This window comes from Lutjanus erythropterus, chromosome 7 (assembly GCF_056507025.1).
Source record: "Lutjanus erythropterus isolate fLutEry1 chromosome 7, fLutEry1.hap2, whole genome shotgun sequence".
Lineage (NCBI taxonomy): Eukaryota > Metazoa > Chordata > Actinopteri > Lutjaniformes > Lutjanidae > Lutjanus > Lutjanus erythropterus.
Window position 1 is genome coordinate 42922645 of NC_139323.1, and position 17500 is coordinate 42940144.

A 17500-nucleotide genomic window follows, 5' to 3' on the forward strand; every position below is an offset into this window, starting at 1 on the left:
ACAACACTGAGACAAGACTGAGACAACACTGAGACAACACCGAGACAAGACCGAGACAAGACCGAGACAACACAGAGACAAGACCGAGACAACACAGAGACAAGACTGAGACAACACTGAGTGTGTGTGTCTGGGTTGTGCTGCAGAGTTTTTAAAGACACTAACCAGCAAGTCAAACTGTCCTCCATGTCTCTGAGATGATGTGTTCACTGACCATCTGTGTCTGTGAGTCGTCTGAGTGAACCTTTAGCTCCTCAGCTAACTGAGCTAATGGCAGCTAGCAGCTAAAGTCACAGAAGTAGAAGAAAGAGGAGTTGTTATTGTTACACTGTAAGAAAACAGCTGAGGAAACTCAAAGGCAGCGTTCTGATATAGACTTTAGTGTTTTGATCATATTCAAATTCTTAAGTTTGAAAATGTTTTATCAACTACTGATCTTTAGTTTAGATCATTTACTTTTCTTCTTCTCATAAACTTAAACCCCCAAAAACTGCATTTAAAAATTTTGAGTGAATTCACTGAAGTGAAAGTGAGTGATGTTTACAGTTTTTATATTTTCATTTTCGGGCAAATCAGGTTCACAGCTCACTGTGAAGAGTTTTTGAAATGCTTTAATTTTTAGTTGAGATGATCAATTTTCTTGTTTAGATAAACTTTCAGTTTCAGAAACTCAAAACAAAAAAATTAAAGGTCAGCAAAACTTTTTACACTCTATTTCCAAAGTAAAGTTTAAGTTTATTACTACAGTACGTTGCCTTGAACTTTTTTAAAAACACGTTTTTATTGGCTTTTGTGGAACAAACAGAAGAGACACCTGACAAAAGGAAAACAAAGAAAAAAGAGGAGAGATGATAATAATAATAATAATAATAATAATAATAATAATAATAATAATAATAATAATAATAATAAAGTAAAATAGGTGGACAGATTAAAAACAAGCAACGAGGGCTACGAGGACAAGATCATAAATAAAAGGACTAAATTAAGTTACAGTTAAAGTTTAGTTTTAATAGAAATCAAAAATGGTCTCCACGTCTTATTTTTAGCCTATTCTTGGTAAACCTTGTAGCCTCAGCACCAAATTTTTCAAAAAGTTTGACACGTCGCTTCTTTATGAGTATAGTTTCTGAAATGTTTGAACTATTCCTTTATGGAAGAACAAATGATGATAAAACAGGAAAATAAGTGACTGAGAACTGAGTGATGAGGAGTAAGTTTTAATTTTGAACTTTCATCAGAACGACCACAGAGCATGCAGCATCCATCCTTCAGACAGGAAACTGTCTCTTATTTTGACACTCAACTTTTTATAGCAGCACTTTTTCTTTTTTCTGTCTTCAGTCACAAAATGTACAGATTCAAGATAAATTCATGTTTTTACATTCAAATGGAAACGATGAGAGATCATCAGTCTGTTCGTCTCTTCTCTCATCAAGTGTCTGGATTTAAAAAAAACAAACAGGACGTCCGTCCGTCCATCCGTCCGTCCGTCCGTCTGTCAACACATGCAACAACACACAGACACATGAACAGCAGGGACACGCCCATTATTGGCTCATCAATATCTCATATTTACAGATACACTCTCTGATTGGCTGTCATGGCCTAAACTGGCTCACAGGAAGTCTGAACATTTCTTTTTATATTTAATTGATTTTGATCAGTTTTGTAGAAGAACAACAGCAGAACTCTGAGAAAAACTTTATTCTGAATCTTCATATTTGTTTTCCTCACAACGTGACAGTTGGGTTCTGAACCTGGTACTTTTAAGGAACCGACCAAATTACACGAGTTCTGATTCACATACACTTCAACCTCAGTAGAATTCACCTGGGTGAGACAGAGACAGAGGACAGTGGACACTGGGACATATTTCAAGACAAAACAGCTTAACTGATAACCTCATTAGCTACAGTGAGACCAAAGCTAACGTAGCATGTCTGCCATTTCTTAGCTAACGTTACTGTTTGATCGTGTTACTTTAGTAAGGACGGAAATTAATTCTGAAATCCTAGTTCGATGTTTATTCGACTATCTGACCTTCACACCCTGAGTGTGACATCAGAACAGGTGTAGCACATCTGTCCTGAGGGGACATCTGGTCAAACACAAACGTCCGAGAGCTGAGGAGTGGACTGTGTTTGACAGCCTGAATGCAGCTGCAGGCTAATGTTGCTATGGTAACAACCAGAGCATCGACACCTTCATCAACGTCTTCAAGTGATTCATTAGCCTGTCGGAGATGACGGGGCTGTTTTCACTGTTAGCTTAGCATTTTGAAAAAGAAGAGACAGGTTTCGGAGGAAAAAGGGAGTTTTGTGTTGTAAGGTGTTTAAAATGTCGTAAATAAAGAAGATTGTTGAAATTGATTCATTTGGACATTTTGTGTTTACGGAGAGAGCAAAGTGCAGCCCTACTTATTATTTTATTATTGATTTAAACTCACTGATTCTTTTTTAATGTCTGCTCCTAGAAATCATTTTCTCAAACTTTCATCCTCATTTTCTTTGTTGTTAATTATTTCTTAAGAATTCTTAAAAACCGTCAGATGTTTTAACTTGTTTGCAGCTGGAACAGAATCAGAGAGTGTATCTTTAAATTCTGAATATTTGTATAAATATTAAATCTCATGTCGCTCCATCCTTAATAAATACCCACATTCAGATTCACACACGCACACAGAAACACTCTGAACAGACTTATGACCTCAACCAATCAGAAAGCAGCACACAAACAAACAAACATGCTAAATATCACTATAGCAACCAAGCCATCACAACAGAAAGGCAACAACACACTCGTCCAGGTTAATATACAATCATTGTGAGACCTCCAAAGTCTGTTTATCTTCTACATCAGCTCCCCTCAGATAATGCTGTCACAGGCCACGCCCCCTCAGAGGAGGTGGGGCCTGAGACAGGAGGCAGACAGTTGGGGGTCGATATGAGAAGGATCTCTGCAGGTTTCAGGTTTTGTTGCATGTTTGTGCTTCAGAATTAATCTTTTAAATCGTCTTCTTTACTCCGTTTGAACTTCAGATCGTCATCAGAAAGAGTTGCCATGGAAACGCTGGAGCTCGCCACTCAGTGGCTCAACACTGTGGAAGATCAACTCTCTCCTGGATCAGTGAGTTGAACGGTTTTGTTTAGTGGACACACGAGTCCATCTCTGTTTTTACATCAGACTTCAGACAGTCTTGTTTTTGAAGAAAGTATTTTTTAGGGATGCCCTGATCGATCAGCTGCTGATCATTATAGGATGTAATTCAGTAAAGATCTGTGATCACAAAAACGTGGAGGCCATTCTCAGCTGAGTTGTAGTTGTTGTTTCATGCTAACTAGCATAAAGCAGCACTTCACCCGGGCCTGATTCATGTATCAGTGACTCACTGTGTGTCATTGCCTCCACATGAATGCAGATCAGTCCAGAAGTTAACGGAGCTCAGTCTCTTGTCCTGTTTATCATGTTTGCTATGTTAGCAAGCTGAAGTTAATCAGTAGCTGAAGTAGGAAGCTTCATTTTGTCCTGTTAAAGATTCTCCAGGTTAGGGTACCTGGTGTCGGAAACTGAACTTTGCTTGAGGTTCTTGAGGATGTTTCATCTGAGCCGTTTCTTCAAACTGACTCACAGGGAGTCACCTGAGTCATTAGGGCTTTTTACACCAAATATCCTTTGCCCATGGCTAAGTTACCCCTGGGTTACCCCTGGAATAATGTCGCCCCTTCATTCACATTGTTAACCCAGGGTTAAGCTAAGCCCAGGTCTATATGATTCACATTGCCCTTCTTCAGGACATTTCACTGCACTTAGCCCAGGCCAAGAGCTCTCTTAGCCTGGGGCTAAAAGAGCTTTCACACTGACACAATCCTGGCCCATTCCAAAGTGGACTAACCCCGACTTCAGCCTAGGACTAGCTGGCCCTGCATCGGAGCAGCATTAGCTCTGAATTTGTCGAGTTATCCCCTGAAAATGGACTAAAGCCACAGCTAAAATTTGCCAGTGTGAAATGGGTCTACACGATTAGAGGAAGATGATAATCAGTCAGGTTAACAGAAAACACTGGTGTGTGCATGCAGAGGGTTTAACCCAGTGCTAGAAGAAGGCTAAAGATAGACCAGGGGTAAGAATACGCAGTGTGAAAAGTCCTTCAGTTGCTGTACCAACAGACACACCCTGCAGCTCCAGTAAAAGGGCAGTGTGATTCATATAGTCCTGGGCTTATTTTAACCCTGGGTTAACAATGTGTGTGTGAAAAGGGGCTAATTCCAGGGTTAACTCCTAGCCCAGGGTTAAGGATAGTCTTAGGCTAAGACTTTGCAGTGTGAAAAGCCCTTACACAGGTGGTGTTGTATCCTTCGTCCTCTGTTGGTCACTCCAGATTGACACAGAAGTCTTGAACGCTGCTGTCCTGCTGTCCTCACAGGAGTGTCCCTTGTTCTCTTTGTCAGAGAACCATGTCCTCAGACTTGGAGGTGCTAATCTCACCCCAGCTGCGTCACATTCGGCAGCAAACCAGCCCAGTGCGTGCTGTAAGTCACGGCTTGGTGGAGCCAACAGAACCACATCATCTGCAAAAAGCCAAGACGCAGTTCTGAGGTTCTCTGGCTAAGCCTTGAGATCCTGTCCATGAAGATCACAAACACAATCAGAGATGAGGACCAGTACTGGAGTGTGGGGCACAAAAAGAGAAATCCACATTGTTCCTCCTGAATCTCAGGTTCAGCAATCAGGAGGCTCCTTTTCCGGGGAAAGCTGAGCGGTGGGAGACCCTGATAACTGAAGCAAATCCTCTGGTCAGCCACTGCAGCTGCAAATCAGTCAGTATCAGCTGTGTATCAGCTGGTATGGCTTATAGATGATCAGCAATCGAATTGGCACCCAAACAAACCTGATCGGGGCATCTCTAGAAGTTTTTGCTTGGTTTCTTTGTTAAGTATCCTTAAGTTACAGGAAAGATGCTTAAACTGAATAATTATTTAGATTATAATAAATGTCCCTGGTGGACACTGTTGGACAGATGAACAGGGCTGATCCCACAGGAGTCCTGGATAAGGACAGTCTCTGATATAAATTGTCTTTTACGTTGAGAGAAAACAATCCAGAGTGTTGAGCCACTGAGAACCTGGACCCTTTGTCTCCTCTGACTGTCCTGAATAGAAACTTTCATTTCAAATGCAACTCAAACTTTCCATCACACGAAGCTCAAGAACTGCATAGCAACATGGTCCTCACTGCTGTCCCGGTATGTGCTGTTAGTGACCAGAATAAGGCTTTTATTTTGAAAGTGTAAGAGACTAGTCTTTGAACCTTCGTCCCTGCAGACTCTTATAATAGTTCTCCTGTTCAGTCTGGTTTCGGATCTCTCGATCCAACAGAACGAGCGCCGTTTTGCGTCTCATTGCCATCTCCCGCCGTTGAGCATCTGCCAACACCTCCACCTGTGGGTTGGGAGGGGGCAGGGCCTGCTCTGGGTCGACTGCAGCACGAGGTGAGGCGGAACGGTGCGGCCGGAAGCTGCTGCCATGGGCAGCAGAGTCTCCTCGGTTCAGGCTGTTGAGGTCGTAGGTGTCTCGCGGGTCACCCCCGTTGGAGGCCCCAGCCCACTCCCATGGGTTACCGTTACCTGTGAGAGGTGGGGCTTGAGGAGGAGGTGGGGCTTGAACGACAGGGTGGTGAGGGGCGTGGGCATCCACCGTGATGATACCAGACCCCTCACGCTGGTCATAAGGGGGGCGGTAGTGCGGGGAGTCGGTGGTGGAGGAGGTGCCAGAGCAGGTGGAGGTGGTCTCAGAGGACTTCTCTCCTGAGGAGGAGGACGGGAGGAGGCCCTGCTGCTTCGACATGGCAATGACCTGCATGAGTCGCGGCTGGTTGGCGGTGGCACGAGCCGATCCCTCCCCACTCGTCTTCTCCCGGATTGCAAGCCACTTGGCCCGGGTCAGGGCGCTCTTTGGTGACACCGGTGGGGGTCCGGCTTCAGGGATCTGCGGCGGTCTTGGAGTTGCCACAGCTTTGGCGCCCCCTGGAGGCGGAGTAGGGTTGCGGCTGGAGGCAGCTCTCCCAGCCTGCACTGTGGGCTGGTAGAGGGGGGCCTGAGACCCACCCTCATCCGTCCCCACAGAGCCGACCTCGGAGCCGTCCTCGCTAGCGTCGCGGTCCGCCTCATCACGGACACTCAGACCCCTCATCTCCATCGACTTCTGCTTCCACTCCGACACCAGCTGCTGCGACCGCATTGGGTCCATGGGGACCTGCACCGCCTTCAGGCGCCGTTGCACCGGCTGCACTGGCTGAACCGGGTCCTCTGGCCCCACGTTGGCCCCCAGCACCCCGTTAACGTTCATGCTGGCCCTCGGCAGCGTGTTACTAAAGGTCAACATGGTCTCCTTCCCCATGGGGCTGCGAGGGGCCAGCAGCTCCACGTCCACGCTGGCCCTCTTCAGGCTCCCCATGGAGTCCTTCTCCCTCTGCAGGGGCCCCAGGGCCTCCAGCCGGTCCAGGGGAGCAGGAGCTGCCGTTATCTCATCGTTACTCTCAGAGGCGGAGGCGGGGCCTTTGTTGTAGACAGACTCATGTCCTCGCTCTGTCAGTGCTCGCAGAGGGTCCTCCTTCGGGGGTGGGGGAGGCGGGGCCGGAATGATGTCATCAGAGGACTTGAAGTTGGCGACGGCGTGAAAAGCCTGAAGATGAAAAGAAGAACTTTAACTGTGTGAAGACTGGACCTCCTCTACTGGACAGACAGGAAGACAGTCAGTCATTCAGTAATTGATTTTTCAATCATTTGTATTGATCAGTGTGTCGTGGGCGTGTGTGAACGCACTGGGTTAACTGGGTTAACTGGGTTAACTGGGTTCTTAACCGTTTTTTGTGTTGATATCTGGTTAATTAAGAGGTTTGTTTATTTTAGCAGTTTCATCACATTCATGTTGATTTCTTGTTTCTGTAACATTTTGTTCTCATATACTGAGGTTTGTTCTGATGGTTCTGTAAGTTCTAACATGTAAGTTCTGAGTCTTTAAGTGAACAAACACTCAGTCTGACTTGTCAACATGTTGAATCAGGAGTCAGTTGATGCTTCAGAGTTGTTTTTTCATGTTTTCTTCTTTCTGCTGCTGACTCTTCATCAATCTACTGTTTCATACTGATGCAGTTGTCATGGCAACAGAAACACAAAGAGGTGTCCATGACAACAGCTGGACTGCCTGATCAGCTGATCACAGAGAGACACACTGCCCATCTTCCAGACAAAATGACTGATTTACATGAAGGACAAACTGAAACTCAGTGAAGATTCAGACAGAGAAAAGTCGTTTTAACTTTTTGGAAAATGATTCGACATGAGTCTGTTTGTCATCAGTTCAGAGTTTCAGATCTCACCAGATAAGCAGCGATGAAGGCACCGATGAGGAAGCCCACATAGACGTCGATGGGATGGCTGCGATGCTGAGTTATCTGAGTCAGACCTGTCAACGCTGCTGCGATGGCGAATGCAAAAACCAGGACGGGTTTGAGCAGCTTGGTGCTGTCGGAGATGGTCGAGTTAAAATACATCTGGAAGGAGACGACATGTCTGACATCAGACCAATCAAAACTTTACTGATGATATAGACAACAATTATCAAAATGTATTAATTTATTAAGTATGAATCAACTTTATAGTCAAACAAACTTCACCAATAACTTCCAAATTGTTGAATTAAGTTGTTCTGAATAAATTTGATCAGTGAAACGACAACAGGAAGTTTTCTTACAGAAACATAAACAGCAGCGAAGGCGGACAGAGTTGCATGCTGGGAAGGGAATGTTTTCCTACAGGGACAGAAAAAAGGTCAGTAATCACTTTGATCCTTCAACATCTATCATGATGAACAGGAAGGAGCAGGTGAGTCACCTGGCAGCCATGATGGCGTGCTGGTCATGTCCTGCGCAGATGTCTTTAGTGATGTAAGCGTTTCTGTCACAGGAGACGCCAGCGAGTGTGTAGTTTGGTTTACAGACGGTGAGGAAGAATGGGGCATGGTAACCTGTCGACAGCTGGATGATGTCAGTGACCAACGCCGTCGCACACAGCCCGAACACATGCACACCTAGAGACAGGCAGACAGGTATGAAGACACCTGGATACAGACCAGACAGACAGGCATGAAGACACCTGGAAAGGTTGTAGGTGTAGTTGTACTTGGAAGTGTAGTTGCAGTTGCAGGTGGAGTTCGGTGTAGTGTTTAGGTGTAGTTGGTGTTGCAGGTGTAGTCGTACCTACAAAGCGCACCGTCCTCCTCAGGAAGGAGTTGAAGTTGCAGCCTCCTGCGTTGATGCTTCCTTCAGGTCTGCGGAGCTTCAGTCTGGACTGCAGGCAGTAGATGAGACCTTCAACCACCATGATCTGGTACACAAAACAAACGCACCTTCAACCACCATGATCTGGGACACAAAACAAACGCACCTTCAACCACCATGATCTGGTACACAAAACAAACGCACCTTCAACCACCATGATCTGGTACACAAAACAAACGCACCTTCAACCACCATGATCTGGGACACAAAATACCTCTGAACACTCGGTGGTACTCAATCCCACCCTGAGCTCAGCCAGCCTCGACCCGTACCACTCAGATCCACAGAGGATCCACAGAGTCTCACCTTCTGCACCCTGGTGCTCAAACCAGAGCTGCCCAGGGACCTGCACCCACTGAACCCACTGCACCCACTGAACCCACTGCACCCACTGCACCCACTGCACCCACTGAACCCACTGAACCCACTGAACCCACTGCACCCACTGCACCCACTGAACCCACTGCACCCACTGCACCCACTGAACCCACTGCACCCACTGCACCCACTGCACCCACTGAACCCACTGCACCCACTGCACCCACTGCACCCACTGCACCCACTGAACCCACTGCACCCACTGAACCCACTGCACCCACTGAACCCACTGCACCCACTGCACCCACTGAACCCACTGCACCCACTGAACCCACTGCACCCACTGCACCCACTGAACCCACTGCACCCACTGAACCCACTGAACCCACTGCACCCACTGAACCCACTGCACCCACTGCACCCACTGAACCCACTGCACCCACTGCACCCACTGAACCCACTGCACCCACTGAACCCACTGCACCCACTGCACCCACTGAACCCACTGCACCCACTGCACCCACTGAACCCACTGCACCCACTGAACCCACTGCACCCACTGCACCCACTGCACCCACTGCACCCACTGCACCCCCCGACAGAGTGAGAATTTTACAGATGACATCATCATCATCATCATCATCAGCCAGATGATGACAACAAGACTTCATATCAAAGAACAACCTACTGTTCAACATCAGCAACAAGGACACACAGGCCTGTCCACATCAGTGGGGAACCCAACAAACTGACCAACAAAGGGACCAGCTGACCGACAAAATCAACAACTGACTGACTGGCTAACTAAAGTTAGAAAACAACCTCCTGAGACACACAAAGGTTTTTCACACTGAACTCAGGCTCAGGCTCAGAAAGCTTTCACACTGCCACAATCCTTCCAAAGTGGGCTAACCTCGACTTTAGCCTAGGACGAGCTGGCCCTGCCCCGGAACAGGGTTGGCCCCGGGTTTGCAGGGTTATCCCCTGAAAATAGACTTAACCCAGGGCTAAAAAGTGCTGGTGTGAAACAAGCTAAGTTTAAGCTTAGCTTAACCCTGGCTTAACAATGTATATGTGAAAGGAGGCTAAGTTAGCCCAAGGCTAACTCTTAGCCCAGGGCTAAGAATATACAGTGTGAAAAGTCCTTAGGCGTTTGTCCATCAATGGATCTGAGGTGGAGCAGGTGAATCGACCTGTCAGTGACATCACACAGCTCCACCTGGTGGAGAAGCTCAGAATCACACAAAGAGGAACCACTGTCAGCTGAGAAATAAATGCATGTGATACCTCATGTGTGTTCCTGTGTGTGTGTGTGTGTGTGTGTTACCGAGGCAGCCGGTCCGGCGAAGGCGAGGCTCAGCAGCATCAGCAGTGGGATCAGTTCGTCTCCTCCGTCCACGTACGGCATACTGAGCTCTCTGTCGTGGCACCTGAAGCCCACCTGAGCCGGCTGCACCACGTCTGTCAGCTCCAGGAAGTACAGAGACACCATAGAAGAAGCCACGATGGGCAGCTGCACACAGACACACACACACACACACACACACAGACACACACACACACACACACACACACACACACACACACACAGACACACACACACACACACACACACACACACACACACACACACACACACAGTGTGAGCTCTACCTGCTCTCATCACTGCACAACTTCAGACTGTGGATCAGTTTCAGTGAGTCACACAAACAGACGGAGGTCTGAGCTCAAAATAGTTTCCATCTGCTGAGAACCAACACGTTCCTCTGGTTCTTATCACCAAGTTACATTACTACATGTACTCAGTAATCCATCTATCATTAAAGTAAGGTAACTCGATTACTTTCTGTTACTTTTGGATTACCTCAGTAAAAAATAAAAGTAAAACAGGGTTTTTAGGGTTGAAACTAACAATTATTTTTATCATCAATTAATCTCTTGAATATTTTCCATATTAATCAATTAGCTGCTTGATCCATAAAATGTCAGAAAATAATGAAAACTGATTCATTAAAAATAGGTCAAACGTGAAAACAGGTGCTTCACCTATTTTCACGTTTGGACCTATTTTTCAACAAGAGGTCAATCTGGCAATAATTTTTCCAATAATCAATTAGTTGTTTGGGTAAAATGTCAGAAAATGTTGATCAAAGTCAGTCTTGGAAAAGTTCTTTATGACGTCACGTCCCTGTTAGACATTAGCGTCCTCATACTGCAGGCGAAGGATCAGCTCTACCGTCAACATAAACCATGACTCTTCTTCTTCTGTGGTATCCTTGCCTGATCTTGTTGGTGTAAAACTACTGAGACGTTTTTTCTGAGACCTTCAGAGACAGTTTGTTTCTTGTCCTCAGGTGTCCTCACAGGTGAACACAAAGACTTTTGACCCATCTGAAGCAAATAACTACCTGCAGTGAGCTGTGCTCTGAAACGTCACTGCAGGTGAAGCTAATGCTAATGCTAATGCTAATGTAGCACAAACAGGAAGTAAACAGACATGTAGCTCTTGATGTCGCAAGTCTTATTTTGTTTATTTTGATGTGAATTTGATTTTGATTTGTCTCGACTGCAGTAAAACGTCAGGATGAAGAGTCAGATGAGGAACAGAGGGAACTTTCAACAGAACAATATGACATCATATAAAACACGTTTGACTTTTCAGATGATATTTTTTATTCTCTCAAATTCAGATTTTTGTTTGACTTTTGAAAAGTTCTGTTTGACTGTTGAAACAAAAATGATTCCATAAAGGTGTCCTTTATGTTCATGTAGATGATCTCTATGGATCATGTGACCATGTGATCACCTGATGGAAAACTTCCTCTCACCTCCACAAAGTAGAAACATGGCAGCAGAGTCAGACTATCCTTCGGAGGTTTCTTCTTCATCTTCTCTGACGAGTTCATCATCATCCTGATGGAACTGCAACACACACACACACACACACACACACACACACACACACACACGCACGCACGCACACACATGCACGCACGCACACACACACGCACACACACACACACACACACACACACACATACACACGCACACACACACACACACACACACACACACACACACATACACACGCACACACACACACGCACACACACACACACACACACACACACACACACACACACACACACACACACACGCACGCACACACACAAAGGCCAAAAGTCAGTGGGCGCCTTTACTTTCACTCACACACAGACACAGGGAAGTATGAGAAGTTTATAACAGGTCATAAGGAGCTCAGACACATTAAACATGGAGGTGTCACAGGTGAGTTCCTCCATATGTTCTCCACTCAGACTGTACGTTCTGTTAGCAGCAGCTCAGACAGGAAGTGTTTGTTGAAGATGTTCTGTGTTTGCATCATGGGTTTGTGTACATCCTCACAATGCAAACACACAAAAACATGACCACGTGGTCAAAAAGCACGTATACATCAGAGTGGCCACGCCTTCTTTTGGTGGACAGAGAGCCGCAGGTCCCACAGATGAAAAGGTACATTTACTTGTTTTTGTGTGAATTAATGTTAAGTTTAACAAACTTTTGTTTAAAGACGTGTCTCATAATGATTCTGTGACCTGCCTGAACCACAGCATTCATGATATTTTAACAAACTGACCCTTCATGAACCCCGCCTCCAAACAGCAACTGTCCAATCATAGCTTAGCAACCGTAACCAGAGCTGTCAAGCTTTCCATTTCTCTCGAGGTGTGCAGGAGGCTTGAAGAGGAGCGATACTTGGCATTTCATGAGTCTGAACAGCGTTGGGAAAGAATTAAACTGTCTTCATCTCTAACACGACCTGCAAACGTTAGCATGTGTGGCTAACTAATGCTAGCTTACTATCTGCAGTAACTTCACCTCCAGTCAAACTCATTAGATCCACTGCATCATTTGTTCTGTGGAGGTTTGAGGAGGAGGATGATGAAGAATCAAAGATGCGTCTCTCTCTGGCTCGCTGTCTCAGGTCTGAGCCGGGTTAGCTTAGCTCTTATCCCAGCTCTCTTCCTGTGGTGATCGTGGTCCAGCTGGTCCGGCTCGGTGACCCGTCTCAAGGTTAATGAGTGTATTTCTGTCATCTATCATGTAGATATACCTGCTGTATTTCACCATCTGACCAGTGTTAGCTGACATGTAAGCTAGCTTTAGCCTCAGTCTGTTAGCATTAATGTTATGTACGCAGCTGTTAGCTAACTTTACATAAACAGTTTCTGTAAACTGTATAAATGCATTGTGAGAATGAAAAGCTTGGCAGGCTTAGCAACAGTAACCGAGGAGGGCGGGACTTAGTGAAGAGTCAGTTACTGTTGATCAGTCAGTCTGTCAGAGTTTGGACGCCTCAGGTTCACTGAAGGTCTTAATGCTGAGAGACACAAAGACATTTCGGCCAGTTGGACGTTACCAGCTCAACAGTTTGAGGACAGTCCTTTGTTCCTGCATGGAGAGACACATCTACAAAGACCTGTTGAGGCCAGGTGTGGAGGAACCTGATTCATACCTGCCAACATTTAGGTTCTGACTATTTTTCTGTGTTTACCTTCATTAAGTCAGTTGGAGACGAGACCAGGCTGCTGCAGCAGAACCACACACACATCAGACATATAAAAACTCCCACAGACACTGACACAATGTCAAACCACAGAAGAAGAAGAAGAGGGTCCATACAGGATGCCAGCATCAGCGTTTAAAAAAGACAGAAACATACCCACAATACAACACGTTTCCTGTGTTTTGTTTTGAAGGTGAACCTGGCGGCCGGTTCGTCCGACCATATAGCTAAACAATGAAGCCAAAAGGAATGCAGCCTTGCAGAAGATGTGTTTGTGTGTGTTAAAGATCCAAAGATGGAGAAGAAGAAGAGGAAGAGGAGGAGGCTGTGGAGGCGGTCATGGCGAGGGAAAAGATGCCAACATAGGACAGCAAAAGTATTAGTGGTGTGACTTCAACTACTGATTCATTATTTTCTCATTTTATCATTCCTTTCTCAAACTTGTTAAAAGAATCATTACATGAAGACTTGAGGTCCAAACGTGAAAACGTGCGTAATCATTGATTAGTTATTAGGTCCACAAATTAGCTCCTGGAACGTTAACAATACTAACATAAACAAGCTAACAGCTGTTAGCGTCTCCTTTGCAGTGATGTAGTCATTTTAATATCAGAGCTCGACTCCCAGCATGCAAATGTTCCACCAGAACAAGTTCCCTCAAGACTCTCCTGCTGCAGAACCGTCACTCGTCCTGGACTGGAGCTCCGTCCAACATGTTTGTGATCGCTGTCAAGTTTTGTCCTCTATAGCAGAACATGTGTGTGGAGACAGACGTTCTGTGTTGAGACGTCTGGAAATGTGAGACTGTAGTTTGCAGTTTGAAGGTTGTTCTTGTTTTCCAGGGTTTGAAAACGTAGATGCAAACACAACAACGCCGCTGGAAGCAAGTGACCAATGAGAGGACGATACCTGCCGTGTACATCTGGTGACTCACATGTTCTGTTATGATGTAACTGATATGACAGTCAGGAGTCACATGACCTGATGAACATGTGAGCCCACCCTCACCTGTCAGCAGCAGCTCACAGCTCAGGTGTGTTCACCTGCACAACCTCCAACATGGCAGCCCTGAGACGTCACCTGTCCACTGACCTTTGGCCAAATTAAACCATCATCATCATCATCAGCAGCAGCAGCAGCAGCAGCAGCAGCCTGCTGTCAGGTGAAGCACCTGAACATCAAACACACCTCTGCTCCTCCTGCCAATTAACAACTGACCAATCAGAGCACAGGTGACGGACAGAGGGACAGACAGACAGGTGGGCTAAACGGCTGTGCTGCCTGAAGGACTGCAGTCACCACACACACACACACACACACACACACACACACACACACACACACACACACTGCAGCTCTGTTTTATTGTCTTGATGCTTCAGTCACACACACGCGCGCGCGCGCACACGCACACACACACTGAAAACACGCACAGCCATGAACATGTGTGCACGCTCACAGTGAATCAGATGAGCGCGCGCGCGTGTGTGTAGGCGTGTGTGTGTGTGTGTGTGTGTGTGTGTGTGTGTGTGTGTGTGTGTGTGTGTGTGTGTGTGTATCACCTCAGACCATCGATCCGCTTTGATTCCGGTCACGTTTCGTCTCCAACAGCAGAACCGGATCTGATTGGATCCTGACGGACCGCAGACGGAGTCGGAGCAGACACGGCGCGTCCTGGTCCTGGTCCTGGTCCCAGTAGTCCTGGCTCTGGTCGTGGTTCTGGTGCAGGCTCCGTGCAGAGAGCTGATCTGAAAGCGGCGGATTGTGACGGAGCTGCTGCTGCTGCACAGAGTGTGTGTGTGTGTGTGTGTGTGTGTGTGTGAAACATGGAGGTGTTTCTGTGTGTGTGTGTGTGTGTGTGTGTGTGGATGTATGGCAGGTGATCAGTGCCTCCTTTTTAACTCCTTCCTGTCTGAATAATGTGTTCTCTTTGGACAGAACAGAATGTTAGAACCTTATGATGGAACCTGGGGTTTGATTCATGTGAATTAAAAAAAATGAAAAAATGAAATGAAACCAGCGCAGAACAAACAGCACACTTCATATAAACAGAACCTCCATAGAACAAATACAACTAAAACAAGAAGAACACATTAAATAATCAATAAAAATACATGTGAAAATAAAAACACTGCTTGGGACAAATTTACTGTTTTAAAGGACAAATCTGTAAAATATCTACTGTCTGTTGGCCATATAAAGTCCCGCCCTCCTTAGTTACTGTTGCTATGTCTGTCAAACTTTCTGTCGTCACACTGCATTGATAAAGTTTACAGTGATAACAGCGACACATTTCACATCGAAAATGTGATTGATTCTTTAGAAACGTAAAGAAAAACAGATTCTCATTTCTAGCTGTTGACTAAAATAATGACTCTGCTCCCACTGCTTCATGGCACCTGAACACACCTGAACACACAAAACACACCTGAACACACCTGAACGCACAAAACGCACAAAACACACCTGAACGTACAAAACACACCTGAACGCACAAAACACACCTGAACGTACAAAACACACCTGAACACACCTGAACACACAAAACACACCTGAACACACCTGAACGCACAAAACACACCTGTGAACCTCCTGCTGACGTTTGACATGAACTCTTGAAAACAGATGGAGGAGTGACTTTGTTCACTGGAGTTCGGTCGGTTTGTAGTTGTCATGTTTAGGCAAAAAAGGTATTAAAAATGTGACGTAATCAAGGAAAAACAGTCATGTTTAGAGAAAGAAGTCATTAGAAAAGTTACTGCTAATGTATGACTCACAAGCAGATTTAATGCTAAGCTAATGCTAACTGGACTTGAGTCAGCTGAGAGTCTCCAGCTGATGTTTTAATGTTTCCACCTGAAATGTTTTAAAACAAGAACCCTGTGAAAGTGTTTATGTAAAGTTAGCTAACAGCTGCGTACATAACATTAATGCTAACAGACTGAGGCTAAAGCTAGCTTACATGTCAGCTAACACTGGTCAGATGGTGAAATACAGCAGGTATATCTACATGATAGATGACAGAAATACACTCATTAACCTTGAGACGGGTCACCGAGCCGGACCAGCTGGACCACGATCACCACAGGAAGAGAGCTGGGATAAGAGCTAAGCTAACCAGGCTCAGACCTGAGACAGAGAGCCAGAGAGAGACGCATCTTTGATTCTTCATCATCCTCCTCCTCAAACCTCCACAGAACAAATGATGCAGTGGATCTAACAAGTTTGTCTGGAGGTAAAGTTAAAGCTAGCATTAGTTAGCCACACATGCTAACGTTTGCAGGTTAAGTTACTGCAGTTTGTGTTAGTCCTTCTGTCCTCAGACACACACTGTTAACCCGGGGTTAACCTCGGCCCAGTGCTATATCATGATTCTGTGTTCTTCTAGTCCTGCAGGGTTAAATGTTCTGGTAGGACAGCATCTAGAACGTTCTGTCACCTCTTTAACTCCTTGTTAGCCCTGTCAAGTTTCAGGACATAACCCCAGACACAGAGCAGGACAGCAGCCTCCAGGGTTAACCTCCTCTGGAATGTTCCAGTCAAAAAGCTTTGTTAGAACTGGAACCGAGAAGGTTCTTAGAATGATTTTAGCACAGGGTCCAGGGTGCGAAGACCTTTCAGACAAAGACAAACTGTCCAACACACCTTTAACAGAAACAAGTAATGTTCTGAACTGAAACAGGTGAACAGACACAAACATCAGTTCATATAACATGATGTCAAAGTAGAGACATGACGAGAACAGAACCCTGAGGTTCTCCGGGTTTCATTATTATTACAGACAATAAATGTCACACACAGTCTTTACTGCAGTAGAAGTACAGATACTTGAGTAAAAGTAGAAGTACTGATTCAACTTGTTTACTGCAGTAAAGGTGAAAAAGTTGAGGCTCTGAAATGTCCTCAAAGTATAAAAGTAAAAAGTCGTCCTCTGAAGGACATTTCTACTGACTGTCTCTGTCCAAAGACAACTGAGCCTCAGCTTTTCTCCATCAGTCTCCGTCTCCGTCTCACATTCAATGAGTTTTACATCATTTGTCTTGTTACGTCTTTGTCATCAGTTTTGTCTTATTTAATGTTGGTTTGTCTGTTTGAATTGTTTTCATCTTCATCTCGTCTCTTTTATCTTTTAGATAATGTCTGTCTCGTCCCGTCTGTCCTGTGTGACGTCCTCTGATGGATCCACCACTGAATCGTCTTTTCTGTCTTATTGTTTCGTCCATTTAGATTGAAATCAGTCTTGATGTTGGAAGGCGGCGCACAATGATGCAAAAT

General features: G+C 45.5%; 2 protein-coding genes and 1 pseudogene across 2 annotated transcripts; 2 read left to right on the forward strand and 1 right to left on the reverse strand.

The window, feature by feature from the left end:
* Positions 1-4598, forward strand: part of LOC146324513 (uncharacterized) — a 7056-nt pseudogene extending 2458 nt beyond the window's left edge.
* Positions 4599-4801: 203 nt separating this feature from the next.
* On the reverse strand, positions 4802-14912 carry plppr3b (phospholipid phosphatase related 3b). Its single transcript, XM_084723886.1, has 8 exons — positions 14788-14912; positions 11487-11580; positions 9986-10171; positions 8260-8386; positions 7895-8090; positions 7755-7812; positions 7381-7554; positions 4802-6683 (listed from the first exon to the last, which is right to left on the reverse strand). The coding sequence occupies exons 2-8, from the start codon at positions 11568-11570 to the stop codon at positions 5298-5300; spliced, it is 2211 nt and encodes a 736-aa protein (XP_084580012.1). The 5' UTR covers positions 11571-11580; positions 14788-14912; the 3' UTR covers positions 4802-5297.
* On the forward strand, positions 8496-9265 carry LOC146324515 (uncharacterized). Its single transcript, XM_084722947.1, has 2 exons — positions 8496-8503; positions 8596-9265. The coding sequence occupies exons 1-2, from the start codon at positions 8496-8498 to the stop codon at positions 9263-9265; spliced, it is 678 nt and encodes a 225-aa protein (XP_084579073.1).
* Positions 14913-17500: the final 2588 nt, after the last annotated feature.

Excerpts from the sequence above, each read along its gene's own strand:
- plppr3b (XM_084723886.1), bottom strand. The coding sequence starts at position 11,570 with ATGATGATGAACTCGTCAGAGAAGATGAAGAAGAAACCTCCGAAGGAT. Across the intron at positions 8,091-8,259 it reads GAGGACGGTGCGCTTTGTAG|GTGTGCATGTGTTCGGGCTG; the intron begins GTACGACTACAC and ends GCCTGTCTCTAG. Across the intron at positions 7,813-7,894 it reads CACGCCATCATGGCTGCCAG|GAAAACATTCCCTTCCCAGC; the intron begins GTGACTCACCTG and ends CTGTCCCTGTAG.